At 43.3% G+C, this 25,859-nt stretch overlaps 2 protein-coding genes across 2 annotated transcripts in view; one reads left to right on the top strand and one right to left on the bottom strand.

Moving 5' to 3' along the window:
- The first annotated feature begins 809 nt into the window (after positions 1-809).
- On the top strand, positions 810-14,764 carry ppp2r1bb (protein phosphatase 2, regulatory subunit A, beta b). Its single transcript, XM_076734752.1, has 15 exons — positions 810-931; positions 1,622-1,712; positions 1,942-2,042; positions 3,101-3,333; positions 3,501-3,648; positions 3,769-3,924; positions 6,041-6,155; positions 6,307-6,377; positions 7,900-8,034; positions 9,232-9,405; positions 9,580-9,640; positions 12,264-12,418; positions 12,635-12,777; positions 12,907-12,998; positions 13,093-14,764. Exons 1-15 carry the CDS (start codon positions 854-856, stop codon positions 13,107-13,109), a joined length of 1,770 nt encoding a protein of 589 aa, XP_076590867.1. The 5' UTR covers positions 810-853; the 3' UTR covers positions 13,110-14,764.
- Positions 14,765-20,708: 5,944 nt separating this feature from the next.
- The window catches only part of sik2b (salt-inducible kinase 2b), a 41,934-nt gene continuing 36,783 nt past the window's right edge, over positions 20,709-25,859 (bottom strand). Inside the window, exons 14-15 of the mRNA XM_076734513.1 lie at positions 25,742-25,830; positions 20,709-25,182 (exon numbers count right to left, since the gene is read on the bottom strand). Coding sequence (XP_076590628.1) covers positions 24,549-25,182; positions 25,742-25,830 — 723 coding nt within the window. The 3' untranslated portion in view covers positions 20,709-24,548. The remainder of the gene's footprint in view (positions 25,183-25,741; positions 25,831-25,859) is intronic.

The following is a 25,859-nucleotide window of genomic DNA, read 5'->3' on the forward strand; positions in this document are numbered from 1 at the left end:
AATTAAAAGCGTTTCGTCAACTAAATAGCTTTCAAAAATTAAAAATTTTTTTTTAAAAAAAGAAGTACACTCACCGCCCTCTTTCTGTGACGCTAATACAGCACCTACTCCACTCCCACTGGTTTCTTTGTACAACCACTTTGCATTTATATTGTACGTAATAATGTGTCAGTGTGTGCTTGCGTGTATTTATTTATTTGTTGTTTGTTTATTTGTAAATACAATGTTGTGTTTCTTTAGTGCTTATTCTATTTTGTTCTAGTTTATAAACTTTTTCTTTCTCTTGTTTATACATTTCTATATGTGTGCCATACTGTGCAATTTCTCTTGGAGAACCATTGAAGTATTCCATCTATCTATCTATCTATCTATCTATGTGAGACCGTTTACCACTGTTTTTTATAAATGCTCACAGTAAATCCATCATGTCCACACAATGTACACTGTACAATATTGTCGAACGTTACTCCTTAGAAATATCATCAATGTTAAGCCTACATTAATATTTCTCTATATCCCTTAAAAATCTATACTACTAAAATTCTACATGTTAAATCCCTGGGACTGCCAAGAGAATGGATGGCATTTTTTTCCAAGGATGGCGAACAAAAGTACCGTCCGAGTCTGTCTCTGATTGGCTAGTAGTGGTTAACTTTGGTAGTTGAGGAGTGATGATTGGTTAGAGCTAGGGCAAAAGTATCAAGGTAAGCCAATCAGAGTTAGAGTAGGATCGGTCATTCCTTCGCCATCCTAGAAAAATATATAGTGGGAGGGTCCTGCAGACGCTGGTCTCTAACAGAAACCCCGTAGTGCTGCACAACAGCGCCATTCGGTAACTGCAATTGTATCCAAAATGGCAGGAGCTGATGGAGACGACTCTCTCTACCCTATCGCCGTTCTCATTGACGAACTGCGAAATGAAGACGTTCAGGTGATTTTTACTTTAACCGTTATTCACAATGTACAGTAAAATTAGGTCATTTTGAGATATTTTCTCAGCCGAGCATCAAAGTAGCTAACTAGCACATATGCTAGCTACGTTCGCGGTCTAGGCCTAACTTGATCAGGAATCCTCTGCCGGGCGCACCCTGCCTTGACAGTGTAGTTGGTTTTACTGTCATGATTTACGGCGTTAATTATAAATATGGGGTATCGGCAAATGTGATCTTAGTTCGAGTTATCATCTGAAATGTAGCGGTAATAACATTTATTGGGTAAGGCAAGCAAACCAGGTCATTGGTTTAGCCGCTAGCGCTAACATCGCATCGTAAGTGGCTAGCTTTTAACGTTAGCTTACTAACATGATAGTTAGCAATCACAATAGCAGGGCGTTCAAGGCCGCAGTGGGCACAGCTCACTGTCGTGTGTTTTATTATTGAATGTAAAGCTAGTATTTCGGTTACCTTATTTCGTCGCCTTAGGAAACAACGTTAACATTAGCTATTTACTGCGAAGAGGCGGATCGTGACTTCGCTAAACTGCTACTAGAAAATGTTCCCATTCTGCTTGGGTTAGTTGGGTATAACTAGTGAGGCTTAACGTTGCTCCTTGTCATTGGTTATTAAATGTGCCTGTTCTTAAATCTGAACGCCTCACGAACGCATGTCCATTTTGTGTACAGTTGCGACTGAACAGCATCAAGAAGCTGTCCACTATTGCTCTGGCCCTTGGTGTTGAGAGGACTCGCACCGAACTCCTTCCTTTCCTCACAGGTAGTAAAATGTGTTATCTTAAACGTGAAAATCAGCTGATGTTTGGCACAGCAGCCATGACCTCAAGTTTATTGTCAAAATATGTCACATGGAAAATTGCTGAATGTGTTGTACTCACCTTTACAGACTGTCGCAATAAAAACCGGTCATCGTGTAACTTTTTCAGACCTGAATAAATGCATATTTATATATAGTGAAGTTTTTCACAAGTCTTTCTGTCATCCCGCAGACACCATCTATGATGAAGATGAGGTTCTCTTGGCCTTGGCTGAGCAGCTTGGCAATTTCACTATGCTGGTGGGAGGGCCAGAATATGTTCACTGTCTCTTGGTAAGTCTCTGGAGAGTAAATTTTAATACATTATGTTTATTAAGGGACACATCTTCCATGTTGTCAACGCATTATACTGCCATGTCATTTGTAAATAATGAATATTTTAAGTGATGCAAGGATACAGCTCAGTATACAGATAAAGATTTTTAATAGTGCCTTAATTTTCTGATGAATTCATCCTTGGGGTTGGTCTTTTCAGGGGATATGTTTATTAGGAAAAAATAACAAAGTTGAATTATTTGGAATTTAGATATGGAAACTGCTTAAATAAATTGAGGGAACCGAACAGTGAAAACCTTCGCCTTTTTTTATTCTATATTCGTAGACTGCAATGCCAAATTTAAGATTACATAACCCAAAATATTTTAACGTTATCAACTAGAAGGGCACTCATTCATGTTTCCATAGCCACACCTTAGTTTGAGAGGGGAAAAGCGTTATTAGAATTGTGGCAGTGTATCGCTTGTCCCATGAAACCACTGTCCCTGAGTGTCCCATAAAGCCTGCTTTCTTTATGAAGTTTGAGCAGCTACATGTGTAGGCTACTCCAGTGGATTACTGGTACCCGTGAATGTGGATTGTGACATCATCGTATCTCTACAATTGACAATGTTTTGTAACTATTTTAACTTAACTAGCACCTGCTGTATTTAAGATGTATGGAATTTATTCAGCCAGGCCCAAATGCTCTGTCTCACAATGTTCATGAAAGAGAAAAACTGTGTATGTATCCGCCCTGTGATTTGGATCTATTCCGAAATTTAATGTGGTCTTCCTTGGCCCAAGTTACACTCCTCCAACAAGTTTGATGAAAATTGGGCTTGTAGTTTTTCTGTAATCCTGCTGACAAGGAGACAGACAAACACACAAATAAATGAATTGGATTGAAAACATAACCTCCTTCGCAGAGGTAATAGGAGAGTGTAAAATATCTGATATTCTCAACTTTCACATATATTTGAAGTATAAAAACTGTATACACATCCTAATAATGTCTTGTTTGTGTGAATAGTTGACTATACCCCTATCTAAACGTATTCCTTTTTGACACACAGCCTCCTCTTGAGAGCCTTGCCACGGTGGAGGAGACAGTAGTCAGAGATAAAGCCGTGGAGTCTCTGCGGAAGATCTCTCAGGAGCACTCTCCAGTTGACCTGGAAGTCCACTTTGAGCCTTTGGTCAAGCGGCTGGCCAGTGGTGACTGGTTCACTTCTCGCACATCTGCCTGCGGCCTCTTTAGTGTCTGTTATCCCCGTGTCTCCAGCACTGTCAAGGCTGAGATCCGCCAGTAAGTTGCATTTTAACAAAAGCACATGCTTTTTATGGAGCTCTAAATCCTTATTTGCTGTTATGTACATTATGTATGACATGGCATTAGGCGTGTAATGTAGACCTGAGGTGGTTCTGCAGTCAGTTTTGTTTCTCTGATAAAATGTCTGTTTGTGTTATCTCTAGGCATTTTCGCACCTTGTGCTCAGATGACACTCCTATGGTGCGTCGTGCTGCGGCATCTAAACTGGGGGAGTTTGCCAAAGTCCTGGAACTGGATTATGTAAAAAGTGACATAATTTCCCTCTTCACTGCTCTGGCCTCCGATGAGCAGGTATGAGCACCTGTCTTTCTTCTTCTCAACCCACTCTGTCTTCAGCAATCTCATCTGAGTCTCTTTTTGGCTGTTAAACCCAATGATGGCAATACTGATCCCATAACCTTTCTCCATCAGGACTCTGTTCGGCTGCTTGCCGTGGAGGCTTGTGTCAGCATTGCCACTCTGCTGCCTCAAGAGGACCTGGAGACCCTGGTGATGCCAACCCTGCGCCAGGCTGCAGAAGACAAATCCTGGAGGGTCCGCTACATGGTGGCTGATAAGTTCTCTGAGGTAAGCAGACGTAATTTTTACTTCCTTTTCCTCTCGCGTTGCTGTCACCCTAGTTAAATGTATAAATGACAACTGAGAATCACATCATATTTTAAGATGCCTTCAAGTTTTCAGCCTCCTGGATGCTTTGTATCTCAAACAACGTTAATGTTAACCTGTTGCAAACAGTGCTGTGATTGATATATTTCAGGGCAAGCACACAGGATAAGGGCGAAATACAATCCAAATATTAAAACGTTTGTAGGATATGCATCCTATTTAAAAAATTATGTGGCATTTTCCCTCATGGTAGCACAAGTGTATCTGTGAACTTGGGTCAAGTTTTATGTTAAAACCTCTGACTAATGACAAAGATGGCTGAAGTATTCTTGAATAAGAGCCTATTTTGAAGATCAGTTGAAAATGGATGTTTAGTAGCACTTGAAGCATTGCCCCATTTTCACTCTTGGACAATGCTCAAACCCATCAGGCTGCAGCAAATTCTTTTAGAGTGCTGGTGCTTCAGTTTTGGCAAATGTCACTTATATTTGTGTTCGTTTTCTACTGTTGCACATGTACTTTTCAGTCAGCTTGTTGCTGGATGGAACACTCAACTGGCAAAGGTGCTTTTGTGCACAGTAACAATTTCAAGCCAGAGTGTGATAAAGTAAAATTGACATTTAACTGTATTTGTTACAAATTGTATGTAATGTAATTCAGTGTTTTAGCAATGATTTGTGTGAAACTACACTTGTGGGCTCTCTTTGAATAGACTGAAATGTGCTTTCACTGGTGCACATCATACAACAGTATCCTCTGAGCAAAGGGTTTTTCACATTGGAGCTATGACCTGTTGCCTTCTGTGAATCTTGAAAGTATTGTTGACTAGCTTTCTAGCAAACATTTAAATAAGTCTTAAATTGTTGAAAGCATTATATTTTGATTATATTTTTTTAAACCATTGACTGAGGGTTAGGGTTAGTGTAAGTTAGGGTCACTATCAAGCTTAGATTTGTTTATTTTTCATGACTGAAGTCTTGTAGCACATTATTCATCTAATGACTCTCAAAGTGTGAAAACCAGAGAATAGTTTCTATGATACCGTTTTTAGCTATGACTTTTTTGAATGGTTGTTATGCTGCCTGGAGAGAGATCTCAGAACTGCATTGTAGGTGGCTGATAAGTGGTGTCTTACACCATTTCTGTTCAGTGATGGTCTTTCAAGTTTAACATGGGTGGCTTCTTTCACTCCTCTTTCAAATCTTCAGTCTTTCCTTCGTTGAAAATCCTTCTGGGTTTTCCAGATACTCCTGCAATGTAGGGGATGACAATGTTGTTCAGTTTATGGTCCCTTTCTTCTCTCTCTGTTCTGTGTCTTTTTGCGGTCATCAAGACCGGAGTATCTGAAAAACTCAGAAGGAATGCATCAAAACTGCATGAACAAACGAACATTAAATCTGCCACAAAATGTTCACTTGGACTCAAGGATGAAATGATTAGAATTTGGTGGTCAAAGGTCAACTTGACTGACTTCACAAACCACTTTTCTGGCCATAACTCAAAAATTCATGTGCTCATGATGACAAAATTTGTGTGTGTCTAGCAGCCAGCAGCAACATCCATGTTTGAAGCGTTGTCTTCTGTCACGGCTATAACTTGTTCTGTCAGAATTTGTATTATTGGACAGGCATGTGAACACATACAAGTAATTTAACTCTTATTTTTTGTGTCTCAATTAAGTTACACAACAATAAACATATAGCAGTAGTCCACCACAAGCTCATTGGTTTTGATATTGGTCTTCAGGTGATTGTCATTGCACCATGTGGTTAGCTGTCTCAGTCCTCTTAGTGAAGACAGTATGTTTGACTGGAAATTATTCACAGGAATCACGCATGTCAGTATACAACTGTGAGGGCGTAGTTATTGTTTTTACATGAACTAAATGCTATCAAGGTTCAGGTCAAGTGGTTTGGTGAAGAAATTGACATTTCTTTGGTCATCGTAGTTGATATGTCTTTCTTTACATCCTTTTATTCTTGATTCTCCACTGAAATCCATAATGCGTTTTTGCGTTGATATTTTCCTCGCATGCTTATTTGTATATTGACACTTGCTGATTTCTCTCTGAATGTAGCTCCAGAAAGCAGTGGGACCAGAGATCACCAAGAACGATCTGGTCCCAGCCTTCCAGAATCTTTTGAAGGACTGCGAAGCTGAGGTCCGTGCTGCTGCAGCCAACAAAGTCAAAGGTCAGTACACGAATATACAATAATTAAATAAAACGTTAATGCTGAAGGGAGACTTGCTGAAAAGATTGATGGCCTGGTTTAATTAAACAACTGTTTCAACTTCATGTCCAGTCTGTTTTACTTTCTGACAGCGAACTCTTCTTTTCATTAGAATTCTGTGAGAACCTCCCAGAGGACAGTCGTGAGCAAACCATCATGACTCACATTCTGCCCTGCGTCAAGGTAAAAATAAATAACTAAACCTTTCTGTCTGCCACATTGTGATATTTCTGGTGCTTCATTTCTCAGTTGAACAAAAAATACTTTGATTTGCTATGAGTTATTAAGCATGGAAAACAACCAGAGGCGTATCTTTTTCTTGTCCTCCCCAGGGCGTTGATACAGACATGGAGTGTTGTGATGTATGCTTAAATGAAAACGGGGTGTTTACTGGGTTGATTTTACAACCTGGGTCTTATTTTTATAAAGCTGACCGTTATTCCTTTTGATCATGATAATGTTATATGTATCAACTCAATTGTCTTAATGTCTTAAATGTGGTGAACCGCCAATATATAGCAGTTGTAAAACTCAACGTGTGTACACTGCAAATGTCGAGTATACAGTTTCAGCTGCACAGGAAAGAAAATGTTTTGATTCATTTTCACATCAGCCTCAGTTTGCTTTTTCCACTGTGGTCACTGGGGCTTTGTTTACAAGCTGTATATTGCTTGTCCATCTGTATATGGCTCTGTATATTACATTGCCTACATTTCCCCTAGATTCTCCCGAGTTGATGAGTAGAAAACTGGCAAAAGCTATAGAAATAAGAATCAAGGTGTAAACAAAAATCGTTGAACAAGATCTTGAATGAAATGACAAATTGGTGAATTTTTGGAAATATAAATCTTCCCACATCTAGAGATTGATAATTGTGTGCTTGTTGTGATGCTCTTAATAAGAGTAAACCAAACCGGTGGCTGCTAAGGGGACATGTTTTGTGGGGCAGTTACAAAAGATAAGAGTGTAAGACATTATATGTATGTCTGCTGGTGTTGGTCCGATTCTGAACAGCAGATGGCACTGTTGGTTTTTTCTTTGTTCAACAATAACTTCAGCTGTGGTGGTACTGAGTAAAAATTCTTATGTCATAGCTTTTTGTTTTTAATTCACTAATGGTAGGTGCAGTACGGGTAGACCTTCAGTGACATTCCTTCATCAAAATGATAATTCTGCTTATCCTATCAACATATCAACAGTGAAACAAAGCTATACTGGTAGCAACAAACAGACCTTACAAAGCTGTAAAAACAGCTCAGAACATAAGCATCATGATAGTGTAGAGTCAGCGATGTGCTTAGATTCTTCATTAGGAAACTTTAAATTGATATCCTCAACAGTGCTCTAATTCCTCAGTACTCAGTGTTTCTGCCACAAGCTTCCATGTGATATTGGTTTGATCAGTTGTGTTCAATATAATCAGTGAACATGACTGGGTGATATGCAATTTCTGTGCCCTTTGTTTATATTATGGCATTTCTGTTTGTGTCTATATCATACTTGAAGTTATTCCACCTACAGTAGTTAACTGCAATGACTGTTGTCTGCACTAGTATTAAGTCCGTTTTGCTGTGTATTTACAGAGAAGGAGGCTATAATATACTTGCGCAGTGTGTTGTGAAAATGACCCATAGCAGTAGTCGTGATGTTTGTTTACGCACTCTCTGTCTTAACTATTTGTTTGTGCTGATCTCTCTGTCTCCAGGAACTTGTTTCAGACACCAACCAGCATGTGAAGTCAGCCCTGGCCTCAGTCATTATGGGCCTTTCAACCATCCTGGGCAAGGACAACACAATAGAGCACTTGCTGCCTCTTTTCCTGGCTCAGCTCAAGGACGAGGTAAAGGAAATGCAGTCTTGTAATCCTTGGTCCCAATTTCTGTTTTATATTTTAAGCAGCTGGCTTTGGAAATCCTCAAGGCATTGCTTAGTTTGGTAACATTCAAAAGCTTCCTGTGAAGGGTCTTGAGGTTGACCAACCTTGTTAGTCTTTAGTGATTGGCACGTCTTAGAGAGGGTAAAGCCACTTAGTCGCAGCCACCAGATGTACCTGCCTGCCACCTGGCTGGTAGGAGGATGATTCATGCAGTTGGCAGCCATACTGAGACCTTACAATTAGAAGACTGATTGTTGTGGCTAGAGGGAAGCATAATGAAAAGCTCCACACAGTGCAACTTCATAAGTTATTGCTTTATGCATTTGGATTTTACAGTAGTAAATGTAGGTATTTATTAGTTATAGTAGGTTGAGCGAGGCTACGGGTCCCAGGACCCTGGATACATCCTTTCATCACTCTGCTTTGTATTTTACTTACTTTTGTGATCATCAGTTATTAGACATAATTTTGAAATCATTTGTTGGTGGAGCTTTTGCACTAAGAAATTGTAGTGCATTGTGTTTGTCATTGTCTGCATAAAGTTACAATGGGATAGGTTTTATGACGAATGTACCAGCACTATCTAGTGTAACAGAACAATGATAGCCCAGTCATATGTTGTCCAACAAAAACATTTCCATGACACTAATTTGCATATTGAGATCAGACAGTTTGGCAGGTTAGACACAAAGGTATATAAATGTTTTGGACGCCTTGAGGCTGTCAGTCCTTCCCCTGCTTTCCTTAGTCCTATTTAAAGATGGCCCCGTTTCCTCACAGCACAAACTCAAGATGAGGAGTGTCTAATTAGATTACAGTCTAAACTGACAGCTTTGACTTGTAAATTTCAATAATTCAAGGTGCATCTATCTGAGGACAGATTTAAAGGCAGCCACATGGAGAACGTTCTTCAGACATGTCATTCGTTCAAGAGCTGAATTATTTCAAATTGTCGCTTTGACTTATTTTGACGTTACTCTGTGGCTTGCCTCGGCCAGGGCCAAGATTTATTCACTTTGAATGGAGTGAAAAACTGTACTATAGTTGTTGTTTGACTTTAAATTCAGGTTTGAGTTGAACATTATTTTTCCGATATCTGAATGCAACAATGCCCCATGCCACAAGCTTAAACATGGCCGTCTTTCAAATTTTCTCTCACAGTGCCCCGAGGTGCGTCTCAACATCATTTCCAACCTAGACTGTGTGAATGAGGTGATTGGCATCCGTCAGCTCTCCCAGTCTCTGCTGCCGGCCATTGTGGAGCTGGCAGAGGATGCAAAGTGGAGGGTCCGCCTCGCTATCATAGAGTACATGCCCCTGTTGGCAGGACAGCTGGTGAGTCATGGAGTCTAAGAACACAGCAGAAACTCGTATAAAATATGTTTTAAAGGTCTGTCTAATTAGTACCATGTGTAGAACCAGAAATATTAGAAATACTCAGACAAACAGAGGCCTGACTGTAGACATCCAGGAAAGCACTCTCATTACACTGTGTCCATGTTTTCCCAGGGAGTGGAATTCTTTGACGAGAAACTCAACACCCTTTGTATGGCCTGGCTTATTGACCACGGTAAGACACTCTCATGGGTTCAAGTTTTCCAAGGAGTTATGTGAAATGTTAACAAATGTATCTCATAAAATCTGTGCGCTATGTGACGCCACAAAGCAGAATATTTTTATTATTCCTCTGTGTCGGCAACAATCTGGCCAGAGGCATTGTGTTTTAGGGTTGTCTGTCCCGCCGTCCATCTGTCCGCCCGTGCATGTGTATGTATGCACGTCCCATTCTTGTCAACACCATATCTCAGGAATGATTTTGAGGGAATTTCTTCAAATTAGCCACCAATGTTCACTTAGACTCCAGTATTTAGATTTTGGTGGTTGAAGGTCACTGTGACCTCTGAAAACATATTTTTGGACGTAACTCAAGAATTGATATGCTAATTCTGGCTAAATATCACACCACTGTCTAAAAGGATATAATGAAGACATTTTATATCCAAAAGGTCAAAGGTCAAGTTCACTGTGATAACACAATGTTCTTCAAAAACACTTTCACACCTCCCATTATTCAACGCCTTAACTGAGGAACAGAAGGGCAGATTTTAACCATATTTCACATCTGGTCAGATACTGAATTGATGACTCTCATTTTTGGTGTCCACCTTGAAACTGTGGTGATTGCATAGATCTGTGCTGCTGGGTGTGAAGCATCCATGTTTTACAATCTGTAACTTCTTAACAGCAGCATCCATATTTGAAGCATCATAGCCCACCACAGGCTCATTGGTTCTGCTGGTATTGAGCTTCAGGTGATTGTTGTTGCACCATGTGATGAAGCTCTCTATCAGTCCTCTGTCCTCCTCTGTAAAAATAGTCTCTAAGTGAAGACAGCATGTTTCTCTCTGCAAATTATTTTCTGGAATCATACATGTCAATATAGTTATTAACTTCCTTCCTTCAAGTGTTCATTACACATGTTATGAGTCTGGGCAGACATGGATGTAATAGAACCTCAATGTGCTAATTAGCATCTTTTTTTGCTAGTATTCTTTTGTTCTAGATTTAGTCCCAAATGTTATCCCTGTTTTCTAGTTTTATTAATGTTCTTACGCCATAACCTCCAAAAAAATCACTCATTTTCCAAACCAACTTCCTGGTAAAGGACCTCCAAATTCCTCGTCCCCATGTTTTACAGTTGTGATAATTTTATTTGCTTTGGCGTTTGGCCCTCTGCTGCCGCGTGTGACTTCTTATAATGCACTCACCCTTTTTTGCACAATCTTACATACAGCTCCTGCAATATCTGCTCCATTTCCATTACACATTTTGGCGTGGTTGCATTAGTTGTCACTGTATTTGACTTGTTTCACTGCTCTTACTCACATTAGTCTAGCCAGTCAGCAGACAGGTCTCCTCTTAACACTCTGATACTGTATTATTACCAGAACCGGCAGCCTGTAGTTGAAAGAGATGGATTGATGAGCGTAGAGGATGGGTGTGAGAGAATGGGGGGTTACGGTAGGGGAGAGATGTGTCAATGTGCAGCTCTCTGCCATCATCTGCATCCTAATAGAGAGAAAAGGTCCCTTATTCACAGCCTTCGCACCACATGTACAGAATACTTTAGCTGTGAGTAGGCAAGGGGCAATGTGAATGACAATTACATCCTGTAGTGCAATAGTTTTGACAAGTTATCACACATGTCACCATGGATTACTTAAACTACTCAGTTGCACTCTTCTACTTTCTGTCTGTGTTACTTACCTTACTTAGTTCAACCTGGTCCTTGCAGACCACAACCTTTATAGGTTTATAGCGTACTTAATGGAGTTCAAAATCAGAGTTAGCTCACTCTGTGTCTGAGCAGCTTTGCCCCGCTTTCTTCTCTCCCCAGCAGTGAGACAGTCACCCATATTCAAATGCTGGAAGAGCTGTGTACTCAGAGCTGCACAACACAGCCTGCTCCATTTTATAACCCAGAACACTGTCTTTTGTATAAATTTTTCACTCAGAGTATATAGTGTTCTCTTCACGTTGAGTTTTCCAATTAGCGAGACACACGCTCACTATTGAGGACAAAGGGCCAACTGGGTTACATCATTGGAATGCTACTGGTGTGAGTTTCTGTGTGTGTGCGAGTGTGTGTGGCTGGGGTTAGGGCTGTGCCACCCTTACGTAAGCCCTTCAAAGCGAGACAGGACTACAGAAATCTTTTCTCTCACTGACGTGTATTACAAAGACATGTCTTTGTATCATTATAATTTCTGGTGTTTTTAACAAACTGATACTTCGGTATTTCTCACAATATGCAGCCAGTATACTTCGACACTTACTGAGTAAATTCTGTATAGACACTGCAAGATATCAGTATCAGTATATAAGGAGAAACTCCCCCCCCAAAAAAAAACACTCTTAATAGGGGGGAAAATGGAAGAAACCTCAGGAAGAGGAACAAAGAACAGACTCTCCTCCAGGATGGACGAACAAGCAATAGATGTGTATCCAGAATAGACCAACATTATGGACAGTCAGGATGGCAAAATTATACATTGTAAATATGATCTGGGGGAAGTGCAACATCCAGGTGCCGCCAAAGCGATGGCACCTGAGCCACACTATCTCCTGAACACCTGGAGAGACAAAAGTCGAGCACGCTGTTTACACAGAATGTTATTGCTTTGATTTTCTAGTTTATGCCATCCGTGAGGCGGCCACCTGTAACCTGATGAAGCTGGTGCACAAGTTTGGAGCTGAGTGGGCTCAGAACACCATTGTGCCCAAAGTGCTGGGCATGGCCAATGACCCCAATTACCTCCACAGGATGACTACTCTATTCTGCATCAATGTGAGTCAATGGCATCATTTCGTATAAGCTTGCTCCCATGTTTAGTTCCCCTTGAGTTACTTTGAAGGGTCCCATTAATGGGACACATTTTTCTGTGCTACTTACAGTTTCTGTCTAAAACAATATTACATGTAGTTTCTATTTGTAAAACTTACCTGTCCATTATAAATGTTGTTCACTGTTGTCACAAGTGACCACATGTATTTTTTATGTCAGGCTTTGGCAGAGACATGTGGCAAGGATATCACCACTAAGCAGATGCTACCAGTGGTCCTCAAGATGTCCAATGACCAGGTGGCCAACGTACGCTTCAATGTGGCCAAGTCCCTTCAGAAGATCGGCCCCGTCCTCGAAGAAAGGTACATGTCTTTGTAATTTCAGTATCAGATATTTTTCTCTCCACTCTGACAAAAACATGCTACCACACCAAAACAAAGAGCCGTCGTTCACAATATGTTTAACAATTCTCGTCTGATTTTGTCCCAAAGTACCCTTCAGACAGAGGTGAAGCCAGTGCTGGAGAAGCTGGCCACAGACACAGACATGGATGTCAAGTACTTTGCCCTGGAGGCTATCGGTGGTAAGAATTTCTCTCTCCTGGTTCGTATTTTCCGTGTGTTAGAAACTTGGCGTAGTAAAAAAAATTGTATTCTCGTTTTCTCCTCTTCACACAGTTCTGCCCCTATCATAAAACCAACCCAACAAGGCAAAACCAGAGAACCACCTGAAACAACAACAACAACAACGCAAACACTTTTACAAGATATTTATTGATGTGCAGGAACAACTGGTTAATGTATAGAGAAAGCTGTTAACAATTGTTTTATCCTTTTTCTTTCTTCTTTTGTTAACTGTCCAATGGTAGACCATGTCCAGGCATAGCACAGACTTCTTCGTTAACCTTTCTCTTTGCTGTAAATGGGTGCTTAAACAAAGGCAGAGTGATGAAATTTCATTAAGTTGTGCATGCTGACTAATGTGCTACTGTACTAGCTAGGCATCGCGAACCAGAACCCCTCTCACATTCCTCCCTCGTACATCCTTGGCCACTGTTGTACTCTAGCCGCAGTCATCGCAGCATACCACATGTCTATGTTCGCTACCTAGCACCTAGGGCCACGCTAACTCTCTGCGCTGCTGCACTTTCCTCCCAATGCTAAACGCAAACTTTGAGCAGCAGATGCTTCAACAGGCTGTTCACTTAGCCCTCTGACGGCTCTCGAATCACTGAGACTCTGGTGTGGCTCTCCAGAGAAGGTATTGAAAGGTCTGTGCAGGCCTGGTAGGCTTTCTTATTTCTCCACCAGAGCAAACCTGCCATGTCTCCTAAATGCTATACAGGATTGTTCTGTCCAAAGCTCTAACAAAGAAATAATGGGGTGTCCATTACTGCATGTAATCTGATGAACACTCTCAATGATTACATGTACTAATCAATCTCGCATGGTGTCCTTTCCCAACTCTACCGGCCGGCCCTGCCCTTCTGCACTGTTTGTTCTCTGCAGCAACACAGATTGAATTGGTCGAACAAACGAATTACCTCTTCCCACTGTAATAGGGACCAGCTCAGTCGTAAAGCGTTGCTCATAATTATCCCTCCTCTAAATCCCCGGTGATTTCGTTGATGTGCTAGGGTGGGAAGATGTAGTAGTGATTTTCTGCAATATGTTCTCGGCATTGCTCTTAATGTTTGTGCCAACGACTTTGATAAGCAGTGGTGTTTTCTTTTAGTATGCCTGGGTAATCAGCTTTCACCTGCCCTGCTCCGCGAAGAGACAGCGCTCTTTTCTGTGAGGGACACTTAATTCTTTGGACGTTAACGAGACGTTAAAGCTACAGTGACAACAGCTGTTTGGGCAGTGAGGCTAACAAAACCACGGCACTCCTTGTGTCCTAGAGCCACCCAGTTTTCCGCATAAATCCATGCTAAGTCCTCCACTGTACACGAGATTTAAAAGCGTAAGGTCAGCGAACATGAAGATTATTGCTTACAAATCTCCGCACGATGGAGAACAAACGCATGCTTTCAAAGAAAGTGGGATGGGGGCATGGAGCATGTGTACGTAAGGCTGCATATTGTTTTATTACGGGGTGGGTGGGTGCTGGGGTGGTGATGGGCGGGTTGAATAAACGTTTCGTCTGTGTTGATAAAAGAAACTTCTGTCTTTCCCTGAACTGCTCCTGCTGCTCCCTTCTCCTCCCCTCTCATTTTGTTCTCTTGAATAAACCCTGATTGTTGATTGTCCTGTAGCAAGAAGACTGTGCTTTTATTTTTATTTTGAATTCTCTTCACAATTGGGATGCTGTACTACTCCATCTTGATCTGAATAAAGTAACACAAAGGAACTGGTCTAGCCTGCTTTTCTCACCTTTTTCTGCTCAAGTACCCCGAGGCCTTTTGTCACCATGATTGCCCATTTGCAACATGGTGGCGACAACAGGAAATAATTATACATCAAAAGAAGCAATTTATTAGATGTGTAATGAATCACCAGTGAAATATGCAGTGCCTATAAACATTTACATGAAATCATTGAATCTCAATCAGTTAACATAAAGCAGTACATGTGGTTTTGAAGTTTATAGTCAAGTTCAGTATAAGGACAACTCATGACTGAGTCCAGATGACCAGGCGACATCACACTACCAACAAACTAACAATATGTTTATAATCAATACAATCAACTTAAAAAACTGCCATGCTTTCTGACACTTACTACCACAAGATGACAATGTACAAATACACCAAGAAGGGGCTAAATTATCTGAAGAACTGCTGGAACTCTGCTGTGTACATTAAAACCGTTGAGGTCTTAAAAGAGGCTGACGTGTGTGCACTGGGTGTAGCTGTAGTGATGTGGTCTGAAGTGCTGAGTCAGTCTCGACTATCGGCTCAGTGAATGTGCCTGAAGGAGCTGAAATTGTGTGAAGCCATAACTAGAAAACCATTGACCCCCTCTCATCACTTCATGGACTCCTTTGCTCATCTTTGTCATGCTGCACGCAGGCCTGGACTCTGTGCAGCTTCGGCTGTCTGTTGGGCTCATTTTCTCGCTGGAAAATACATTACCCAGTCACAGTTGTCTTGCAGACTGCAGCAGCTTTTCCTGGAGGATTTCTCTCTTTTACTGCATCCTCTTTCTCCTCAGTTCTGACAAGCCTTCCAGATCCTGCTGCAGAGAAGCATCCCCAAAGCAGGATGATGCCACCCCCAGGCTTCATGATGGGGGTGATGTGTTCCTCATGTTGTGCTCTCAGCAAACCAAGTGTTTATTACAGTGCAAGAAAAGCTTGTTCAAAGCTGTTCCCCCCTCCCCCCCAAAAAAAGGCCTAATTATATCCTCAGTGACTTTGTGATATATAACCAAAAGTCCAAAATGATAAATACTCTGCGGGCTTTGTAACAATACCCATTTAAGCATCAAGTATAGCTTCTCAGCCTGTGAAAGACTCAAGAAAATGTGGGATTAATTTCACATGTTCCTGGTCTCGTATTTAGTCAGCTCTAACCTGGCAGGCAGCTGCTGTGGAGATGAAAGCGTCGGTCCTTCAGGCTGTTATGGCCACGGGGAACCATGCAGAGCGGCGCAGGATCTGTAGCTGACAACTGCCCTCGCCCTGACAACTGCTGGGGAGAGGAACGCTGCAAAATAAGGGCTGGGCTGGGAAAGCGTTTGAATGTATGAAAAACATGTTTACTTTTTTTTTTTTCTTCTTCTCTTTGGACCTTTGTTTTCAAAGTCTGAGCAGCACTTTGTTTTTTTGCTGAGCAGATCTTCGACGCACCGCCCTTTCTGGTAATTCCAAATGAGCAATCAGCAGAGAGGATTAGGGCAATAAATCACATGGCAGAGATCTTTATGAGAATCTCAACCTTCCTTTTTTAATCTCCTCAAATCTCCCATCGGCCCTGCTCCGAGCCATGTGCCCTCCCAATCCTCCACCCAGCCCTTTGACTGTATACCTCCAGTATGCACATACACCGTGATGCACAGGTTGCTGTAGCTGCTGTGTGTCAGCACATTATGCAACGGTGAGACCACCTTGAGAGCTATTTAGAATATAGCAGCTTGAAGGGAGGATGGGCTTTTCAAGGAAGTAGGAGGAGGACCGATGGTAGATGGATCCTGTGGGACTGATAACAAACCATACTTGTATAAACGACGAGTTATCTTTTTTTAAGCCGGTGATCTCGACGCAGGAGGAGGAACATGCCAAGCTTTGAACTGCAGTTTTTCCTACAACCTAAAATCTTCATTAAAACACGATTACTTGAGGCCGAGGGCTAATCCCCCCCCCCCCTTAAATCCACTAGAGGTCACGAGGCAGTAATGAAACAGCAGCAACCTATTTCTTTCTATTTAGGTCCTGTTATTTGGGGGGATTTTCAGCAGCCAGAGCCCTTGACAGCGCTGAGAGCCCTGACGTCAATGCAGCTGCCTCCCAGGACTGTGTCATTTATAATGAAAGGAGTCAAGCAAAGCCCCCCACGCAGCACGGCACGCACACACACACACGCACACACACACGCACACACAGAGGTCAGAGCTCTCAGGGTGACAAATGACAAACATCAGTCGGGTAGAAGTCTGGCGTTGGCCCACTCATTTCCAAGTCACCTTGTCACTCCAGACAGCCCCCCCCCCCCCCCCCCCCCCGTCATCTTGCAGCACCCACTTTATAAACAGTGCAAACTTCCTCCTGTAGATAATATCAGAGCAAACACGATCGCTCAAGCGGAGTGTGTGACTCTTGGCTCGGCTGTAACATCCAGCCCAGAGCCTGCAGGAGCTGATTTTTTTTTCCAGGCACTACTGGGTCATCTGTACTGGGATTTCTGACTCTGTCCATCTGCCGGCCAGCATGCGTTCAGCGTGGACTCAGAGACAAGGGACTGGGGCTGAATAATGGGGGACACACACACACACACGCGTATGAGTGCGGTGTGACCTTCAGTGAAGAGCTGAAATGATGGGAGAAAAGCGTTGTTTCGGTGGCATATCCTGAGCTGCAACATCTACGTCACACACGCTCCCTACAAAGCCTGTGTGCTGCACTGGGATGTTTCTGTGTGTTTACTGCACGGTGAACACAGAAAAGGTGCAGCTTGTTCTAAAAGTTTTTTTTCTTCTTCTTCTTCCCCCTCTGCATTCAGAGCTCCAGCATTTGTCTCTGAGGCTTTTTTTTTTTTTCTTCCCCAGCTCTAATTCTGAATAGTGCTGTGATCTCCTGCTCTAAAAGACGCAGTAGGATGTTGTCATCCACCCTCCCCCTGTTGTCATGGCAACCATTGATGTCATTACAGTATACTTTGGCCTGATGAGTGAATAGGCCTCTGATATTGTGATATTTTATGGGAAAAGAAGATTACGGCTGTACGTTCTCCTATCGGCCTCCTTTTCTCTGTCTGTCTCCGTGTCTGACAGGCAGCCGGCTGAAGGTCTCAACAGCAGACAATGGCTCTGGATACATGCTATAAATAACTGCGTTTAAGTGGAAAACACTGGTGTCTTGTAGGGAAATTGGCTTTGAGGTCGCACTTTTCAAATGTAGAATTTAAGTGTGTCAAAACAGCCTTTATGTTTCATCTGCCCCCCCCCCCCCATACCAGAGCAGGAGGTGTTGAGTGAGGAGATTTTTTTTTTTTTTTTTTTTTTTCCCCCACCAGCAGAGCTCATGGGTGGATCCCATTTAAAGCCACTGTCTCGCAGCTCTTTTCACAGAGTCAAATTAACTTTGCATTAAAGGCAACAGATGCAAAATGTGAGGCGACGTCGGCTGAAACCTGATCGGTATCATGGCGGAGTTTTTATACGGGCTGAGTGTGAGCTGCCATGTTTCAGACTTATCAGTTTGGATCAGCAGCACCAACGGTGTGCTGTGTGCATGCTCTGATCCCAGGAAAAGAAGTGAGACCCTGGTTTCCATGAACAGATTGACCCTCCCCCCCTCCACACACACCCCCTGCTACACCCCCAGCTACCTCTGACGGTGTATTAGCGGGATTAGCTGTTCTCAGTCTGAGTGGGCTGATTGGATTGACGTGTTCTCTCTACATGATCCTTTCCACACAAGAAGGACAAACCTCTGCTCTCAAACAGCGTTCAGAGGTCCCTTCATTTTTTCCACTAGCGTATTTTGCTCGCGGTGTATTTACAGAAACCTGCAATCTTCTCCTCAACATGTGCAGCTGAGGTCATCCAATCAGAGCTCGGGTCAGGGCGGCCCCCTTTAGACGCACTTTACTATCAAGAAAAAGGTGTTTGAGTTTCAGGTAGTTTGATAAATACTGACAGAGACGGGCGAAATGTGATGTCAGATCAGCCACCGGTCAGGGCTTGGTGAGTTATTCAGTTAACTGTGAGCATAAAGGAGTTGAGCAAAACGCTGCGCTGGCTCACATCTGTTTGTACAAAGGAGAGTGAGTTGCTTGATGTGTGGATGGCGCAGAAAGGTGCATTTGAGCATACAGACAGTTCTGGTTTTATCCGTCCACGCGCCCTCGTTTGCTGCTTTTTGTTTTAGTGGATTGACTTTTGGGCAGTGGTACATGAACAGAGCCTTTGCTTGGTTACACTGCAGGTAAAAATCCCGCCTAACTAACAGACTGAAAGTATGATCAGCAAAGTGAGCTGAAATCAGAAGTAAACATGCTGGTGCAGAAAAGAAAGGCTTTTTTTTGCTGCTGTTATGGGATTAAGCCCTGTGTTTTTATTTTTGATTTAAATCAATTTGTTTACCTGAAAACAGTTTACTGGCATCAAAGAGGCTGGAATATTGGGGGTCGTTAGCGCGCCTCGTGCGCCTCGCCGTGTGAATGACAGTCGTTGAGGTTGTCACATGAGGAGAAGTTGTTAAACCTCCTGTGAAGGGATGAAAGGACAGCATTGTAGGTGGAGGATGAGTGGTGTTGTAGACCTCCTCCTCTGTCGAGGGATGGGAGGCAGCCAGTTGGAACTGAAGAAGCCCCTCGGATGAGAGGCGGGACCGGGTCCAGTTGCCCTTGATTCAACCCTCCTGCCATAGTTCAGTTTAAAGTCCACTGACGAAGCACTGCTGAAATGTGGAACTTAGAGACTGAGGACTGCATTAAAGCAACAGTTTGATGAATCTGTGTGCAAACCTGTGAAGCTATGAGCACCACAGATAAAGCTCCATTCATCACCTCCACTGTCTCGGCGCAGGCGACTGCCCTCGACCTCCTCACACTCACTGTGGTGTCAGTTTGGGAACACGCAGTGGAACGATCAGTGCAGGTGTTTTACATGCTGAGTGCTCCTAAACCAGTGTGTGTTTAACCAAATTGCTCTATTTTTCCCCCTCGGGCAGGTGATCTAACCCAGGGGCGGGGCATTGGCCGCAGCTGAAGTGCGATTGGCCCTCGCGGTGCCCCTCTTTGCTTCAGAGCGCTTCATTGGCTGGCTTTCAGGTGGTTTTTGTAGTTATTGAACACATAAGAAATGAGCAGAATGCAGGAGCTGAGGTCAGATTCTGGTGGGTGGGTGGTGCTGCGGGGTTGGATGTGTGTAAATCATTACTTTGTGCACGCTCTTTGATTTCATGCACATCCTCCTCCTCTGCTCACCTCAGCCAAACCAGCGCTTCAAAGCGACTCTGCTTAATTGCTTCTTTTGTCTCGTCACCTGTCAGAGCAGACGGGCAGAGTTTACAGCTTCAGGGTAATTCTGTCCAGGTACGCTGTCACTCACTGACAGGTAAATATACGACCTTTTAAATGCTTCCTCTGAACGCCTTAACATCCTGCTGCTTGTTCTTCAGTCATGAGCGGAGAACTGCACATCTGTCATTTCAGGCTGCGACCAGAAATATGTAACACCTTTATAACTGGAGCTGTGACCGTGTTTCCTCTGTCAACAGATGTTTTTGTTAGCGCTTAAGTCTCGCATTAGAGAACAGAAATGTCGTAATGATGCGACAGAGGCAGTCCTGCGGCTCCTGCTGGATTGGCCGCCTCGGGGGCTTTAGTCCTGGTTGAAATGATTTCAGGTTCAGCGGTGACTCAACAGTTTATACGAAGCACTTGGTGTGATTCATTTTTCCAGGTCATTAACCCACGCCCACACCGTGCAACACCGGGGTGCTATCAGACGGCTGCAGTTTGTAGTTACAGGACAATTGGATTATGTGGAGAAGATGGCAGAGTGTCTGCTAGAAAATGCTTAAGTGTCAGCTCTGTAGTTTCAATAACCAGTGTGAACACAAACGGTGACTAAGTATTAAATCAAGAAGTAAGGAAAGAAAACACAGACAGTGTTTTTTTTTTTTTTTTATGTTCAATAAACCTTTTTTAATCTCAACAGCAAGTTAGCTTATGTGTGGTCAACATCAATGAAGGTAAATATAAAACTGGATTTCTATTGATAGATTGATGTTTTGTTTTATCAGCAGGAGGTGAAATTATGATACTCGCAAACACGTCCACTAGAATCTTCATGACTTTAGTCTTCAACTAGAGAAATATTGCTATAATACTTTTAAATGGCATACACTGATTGACCAACAACAAAAACAAAAAGAGCACAGTAGAGAAGCTGATAAAGAAGCTCCAAAACTCCACACGGTGGGTCGTACAGGGAAACTTCTGAGGGACTTTGGTTTTGTACCTTTGTAAAACCTGGCTCTACTGACTTTTGGAAGAAAAAAAAAAACACAGAAAAGAAAAAAAAAAAGTAATAAAACAAATGAGAAAAGGGTCCAACCAGAAATAATGGCGCTATTCAAAAATCTTCATTCAGATTGAAAAAAAAGTAAAAGGCACACTGAACACTTTTCACGTTCAACACAAAATTCAACCTCGGCGCAGCTCGAGCGCGCACCGAAGACTCACTACACCTCTAATTTGTACAAAGAAAGTGTTACTCCGTCTTGGATTAAAATCAACAATCAGATAAAGTGTTACTGTGTCTGGTCTTTCGTTGAAAGAAATTTGTTTTGTGTCCATTATTGGTGGGGAAGACCGAGAGGAGAAAGGTGTTTCCTACAGATTGCGCTTCGTTTCATCTGCCAGGAAACGGCAGAGCAATAGGAACCTTTTCCACCTCCGCCGCCGCCTCCTCCTCTCCCGCTACGTCTCGTCTCCCCCTCGTTGTCAAAGTGCTCCAGTATTCAACTTCCACAGATCATCCTGTAGCTGTTCTAGCCTGACCATTGACAGAATGAAAGAAAACAATCAAAAATATTCCCTTAAAGGCGAAATCCACCCTTCAGTCCTCCTGCACTGCTTTCCAACACGAGCCACAAACTGGGTGTGAGCTTGTTCCTGTCAGTGAAATGTGGTATGGCCATATAAACATATTCAGCAAACCGACTAGTTTGTAAATTTCAGGGTGGAACGATTAATGCAACCACAAGACCTGTTTTGCAACATGTCTTGTGGCCGCAGTGCACTTTGCCCTATTGAGGCCATTGTTGCTGGAGTTATTAGTGCGTCTGTTAAATGTCAGAGCTCAGTGGTGACTTAATGAGCATTTGCTCGACGATCCTGAGGGACGGACATCAAAAGTTGCGTTTGATGCCAGAAATATGGCATTGAGGTGTCACTGTGATCGTTCTACTCAGAGTAAAGTGACAGAAATGTGCCCGTTTGCTTGTTGATTTTACTCTTCTGTGAGAATTAACTAAACATATTTGAGGTTCGGACTGTTTGTCATTCAAAAAAATTGTGATTTTCACCATTTTCTGACATTTTGTAGACCAAAACAACTGATTGATTACTCAAGAAAATAACAGCTGCAGCCCTAATCTGTTGAGAAACAGTGTGAAAAGCATTTCAGGGTGGATTTTTCCTTCAGGTCTTGCACAGGACTGCAACCACAGTTGGTCCCGCCGTCACATAAGACTGTTGACTGCAGCTGTAGAGTCAAACCAGCTCTGCATTTAGAGTCTGACAGTGACCTCTAAGATACATCTGCTCAGTCCAGCCGACCGACTGAGAGCGCCCGTCTATTCTAAAGGCTAATCTGACTACAAACACTCCTCCAGTTTGACCCGTGACCTCTGAAGGTCAAACACTCTGCAGATGGTCACAGTCCGATAATCTCGTCTCAGCGCTCTGACGCTCGCCGGCCTGTTATTAAAATGAAAAGTAGGTTACTTTTTAAATCATCGTCATCTGCCAGAGGAGTTACATCTGTGCGCTTCAAGTAGATTGAACACAGTCTATGTGCTCTTCAAAAGAAAAAAAAAAACAAAAACAGATCTCTCATCTTGTTGCTGGCTTGCTGTCAGTCAAAGAGCGGTGGTGAGCCTATAGTTAAAAATCCAGTGTCAGGTGACCGACGTTCTGCTGGTCTTCGTCTCACAGCAGCCCCAACGTCAGAGAGGAAACATTCGTGAAATCTAACGCAGGGGTCGTTCCATTATTCTAAACACGGTTCATCCATGAAACAACACAGAGGCATGACTGGAGCACTGAGGATGTAAACCAGAATTTATCTAAAAGCTACGACTGTGCACCGAAGGAACAGCACAGTTTGAGTCATTCTGAAGGGAGACATCAATACAGTGTTCGTCTTTTCAGTCATGACGACAAATGATTTGACAAATTTGAAGTATGAACTGTGCAAACACACATAATCACGCACGCACGCACGCACACACACACACACACACGACTGTCTCCAGGCTTGTCCCTGCACTTCCAGGACGAGTGAGTGAGAGAGAGAGAGAGAGATTATCTCCTGGTTACATCATCAGCTCAAGTGATGTCACTGCTGACGACTCAGAGGTCCCCGGGAACCAATCAGAGCTGGCTGTACAGGTGAGTCTTCCGTTCGCAATCCCTCAAACATTAAAGATTAATATTGCTTCAGTATTGCCACAAAAATAGAATAATATTGACTGTCTAACACCGCTACTTCTCAACCAAATTCACGTTAATTACATCAGCCCTCATTTATCAGGCAAACACGTGAGCCGCAATTCAACTGTTAAACAGCCGCGCGGCCATTTTTCCTGCAAAAAAAACTGCTAATTAGCCATTATCTTGTTGAGTGTAATGAAACCCGGCAAGTGTGTGCAGTCAGGTGGAAAGGTGAAGCAGCGGTTCAGTAGTGTAAGAAATGAATCAGGATCAGTAGTTACAAGTCACAAAAAACACAAAGAAAACTCAAAAAACTGTACTATTTATGTCACATGACACAAAACCCTGCAGCTGCAGGTTCGCGTTCTACCTATTATTTTCATTTCGTCAGTCAACTAAAAATAGCTTTTTAGAGAAAGTTTAGCGCTGCTCAAAGCACAAATGTAGCTCAACGAACGGAGCGTCACTCACCAGCCTGGTGCTTCAATCCGCACGTTTAAGGTGTTTGATTTCGTTTGCCTTTCTGGAGGAATACTGTGTATGTTAGTGTTGAAACCTATGAATACGGCCATCACGTTAGCCTCTGCGCTCACATTAGTGTGTGAAATCATTTCTATAAAGAGGACAAAAAAAACCCCAAAACACTTTTAACATGTGAATTTGCGGTGACGTCCATGGTACCGTGATAAATGAGGGCCATTTTCTCTTGTTCAGTTGTTTTTTTTATCTACTGAAATAAAAAAAAAAATGCACAAAAGTGTTTTAAGAACCAGTCTATTGTTGTCGATGGTGTCCTATTTTAAATACAAAAAGCACTGCCAGCCATTGTCCTTTTGGTTGCCTGTCAGTCAGTCCTAAATTAGTCCACTTCCAAACCATTTCTAGGTGAAATGCTGCACTCTGGCAGCCTCCAGGATGTGCAGCACCTCCCCCCCTCCCGGGCTGCGCGGTGCAGTCCCCACAGGTGGCACAACGTCTGTGACAACAGTGGTCTCGCCAAGTCAGCAGGGCGAAGCTCGCATTGGGCCACGTATCGGACCCTTTCCCGCCTCACAGAGCTGATGAGAACGAGAACAGAGGAGGAGAGGGAGAAAGGGAGGTAGGCTAAGGGAGGCTTTTGGTAGAAAGGTTGTCTGAGGTTCGTCACAACTAAGAAATGAAGTTTGTATTAGTCGTACAAAAGTTAACACTTCTCCTTCCCTGTTGCTACGGTTGTGGCCTCCACTTACATCTCCATTCTCTCTGCTCTTAGTGCCGTGTGGGTTCTCATTGCTTAATACTGCTTTCTATTAACCCCCTCAGCTGGCTTTAGTTGACCAGTACGAAGCCATGCTGGGAGTCCACGGTCTCCATCATCTCACTGTCCAGGAGGGAGCTCTGCAGCTCAGGCAGGCCCAGGCCGTCTGACTGCCCCGGACCAGCCAAAACCCCGGCCATCGCTCCGGCTTCAGCCTCTCCTGGAGCGGGCGGGGGCTGTAAGGCTGGGTCCAACGGGAACTCATACTGCTCTGAGAGAAGAGCCTCAGGCCCCAGGACCTGCTGCTCACAGCCTGGAGGATAGCTGAAGGCCAGGCCGCTGGCAGAGGCTTCGTGGGGCTGGGGGTTGTGGAGGTGGTGGAGGTGAGATCCAGAGGGCAGGTGTTGGGTGTAGTGGTGGTGGCTCATGTAGGGATCATAAACCAGCCCCTCGCCCGGTTCCATCAAAGGGCTCAGGCTGTGGGGGTGGCTAAAGGGAGGAGAGGCCTGAGGACTGCCCTGCTGCTGGGGCTGAGGCTGGTGGCCGGCTGACATGGGGGGGCCCTGAGGGGAACTTTGGGACGCCGCCGGGTCCAGAGCAGGGCTGCCTGTCGGGTAGGATCCTTCAGCTATCTGCATCTGGTTGAAGTAGGCCTGCAGCCCCATGCCCTGTGACTGCTGCAGGTACATCCTCTTCTGGTGCAGTCTGTGGAGAGAGCAGAGCAACAACACTTTGAATCAACACAGCAGGTGAGAACAATTTCAGCAAGTTGTTCAGTGATTCAAGTAGGTCTGCTGTCAGAGAAACAGTCAGCCAATCAGAGCTTGGTTTATGGGACTAAGAATGGGGGACTGTCCTACAAAGCTAGCTTGCTATTTGCTTACATCCAAAATAATTAGCATCAGAAAAATGTTCGTTGCTACAGACGAAGTTAAAGCAAAACATCAACAACATAACTCCTCCTAACTCACACGCTCACAGTGTCAGGGAAGATGAATGACACAAAATGCTTATTTTGGCTCTGACAGCAGTTTTTGTTCCTGGGTGATGAAAAAAGTTCCATTCATGTTGCCGTACAGCAATGTATGACTAACACTTATTTGGATTTACTTGCGATTGCCAATGCTTTTTTTTTTGGCTCTAAGTAAAATCTTCCAGCAGTGAAAGGTCACATCGCTAAATCAACACAAGAGAAAAACACTGGAAATATTTCAGAAGATGGAAACAAAGAAGAAAAAAAAAGGACATTTAGGGCGTGATTTACCTGTGTTCCTGCAGCTGCTGCTCTAAACTTCGAGGTGTCTCCTTACAGAAAAGTTGGCAGCTCGCGGGGCTGTTAGCCAAGACGTTGGCCTTTTGGGCAGAGGAGAGATCGGGACTGA

Source organism: Chaetodon auriga, chromosome 7 (assembly GCF_051107435.1).
Source record: "Chaetodon auriga isolate fChaAug3 chromosome 7, fChaAug3.hap1, whole genome shotgun sequence".
In the NCBI taxonomy this organism is placed as follows: Eukaryota; Metazoa; Chordata; class Actinopteri; order Chaetodontiformes; family Chaetodontidae; genus Chaetodon; species Chaetodon auriga.

Coding starts and splice junctions, on each gene's coding strand:
- ppp2r1bb (XM_076734752.1), top strand. CDS start 854: ATGGCAGGAGCTGATGGAGACGACTCTCTCTACCCTATCGCCGTTCTC. Junction 2,043..3,100: donor AATATGTTCACTGTCTCTTG/GTAAGTCTCTGG, acceptor TTTGACACACAG/CCTCCTCTTGAGAGCCTTGC. Junction 8,035..9,231: donor TGGCTCAGCTCAAGGACGAG/GTAAAGGAAATG, acceptor TTTCTCTCACAG/TGCCCCGAGGTGCGTCTCAA.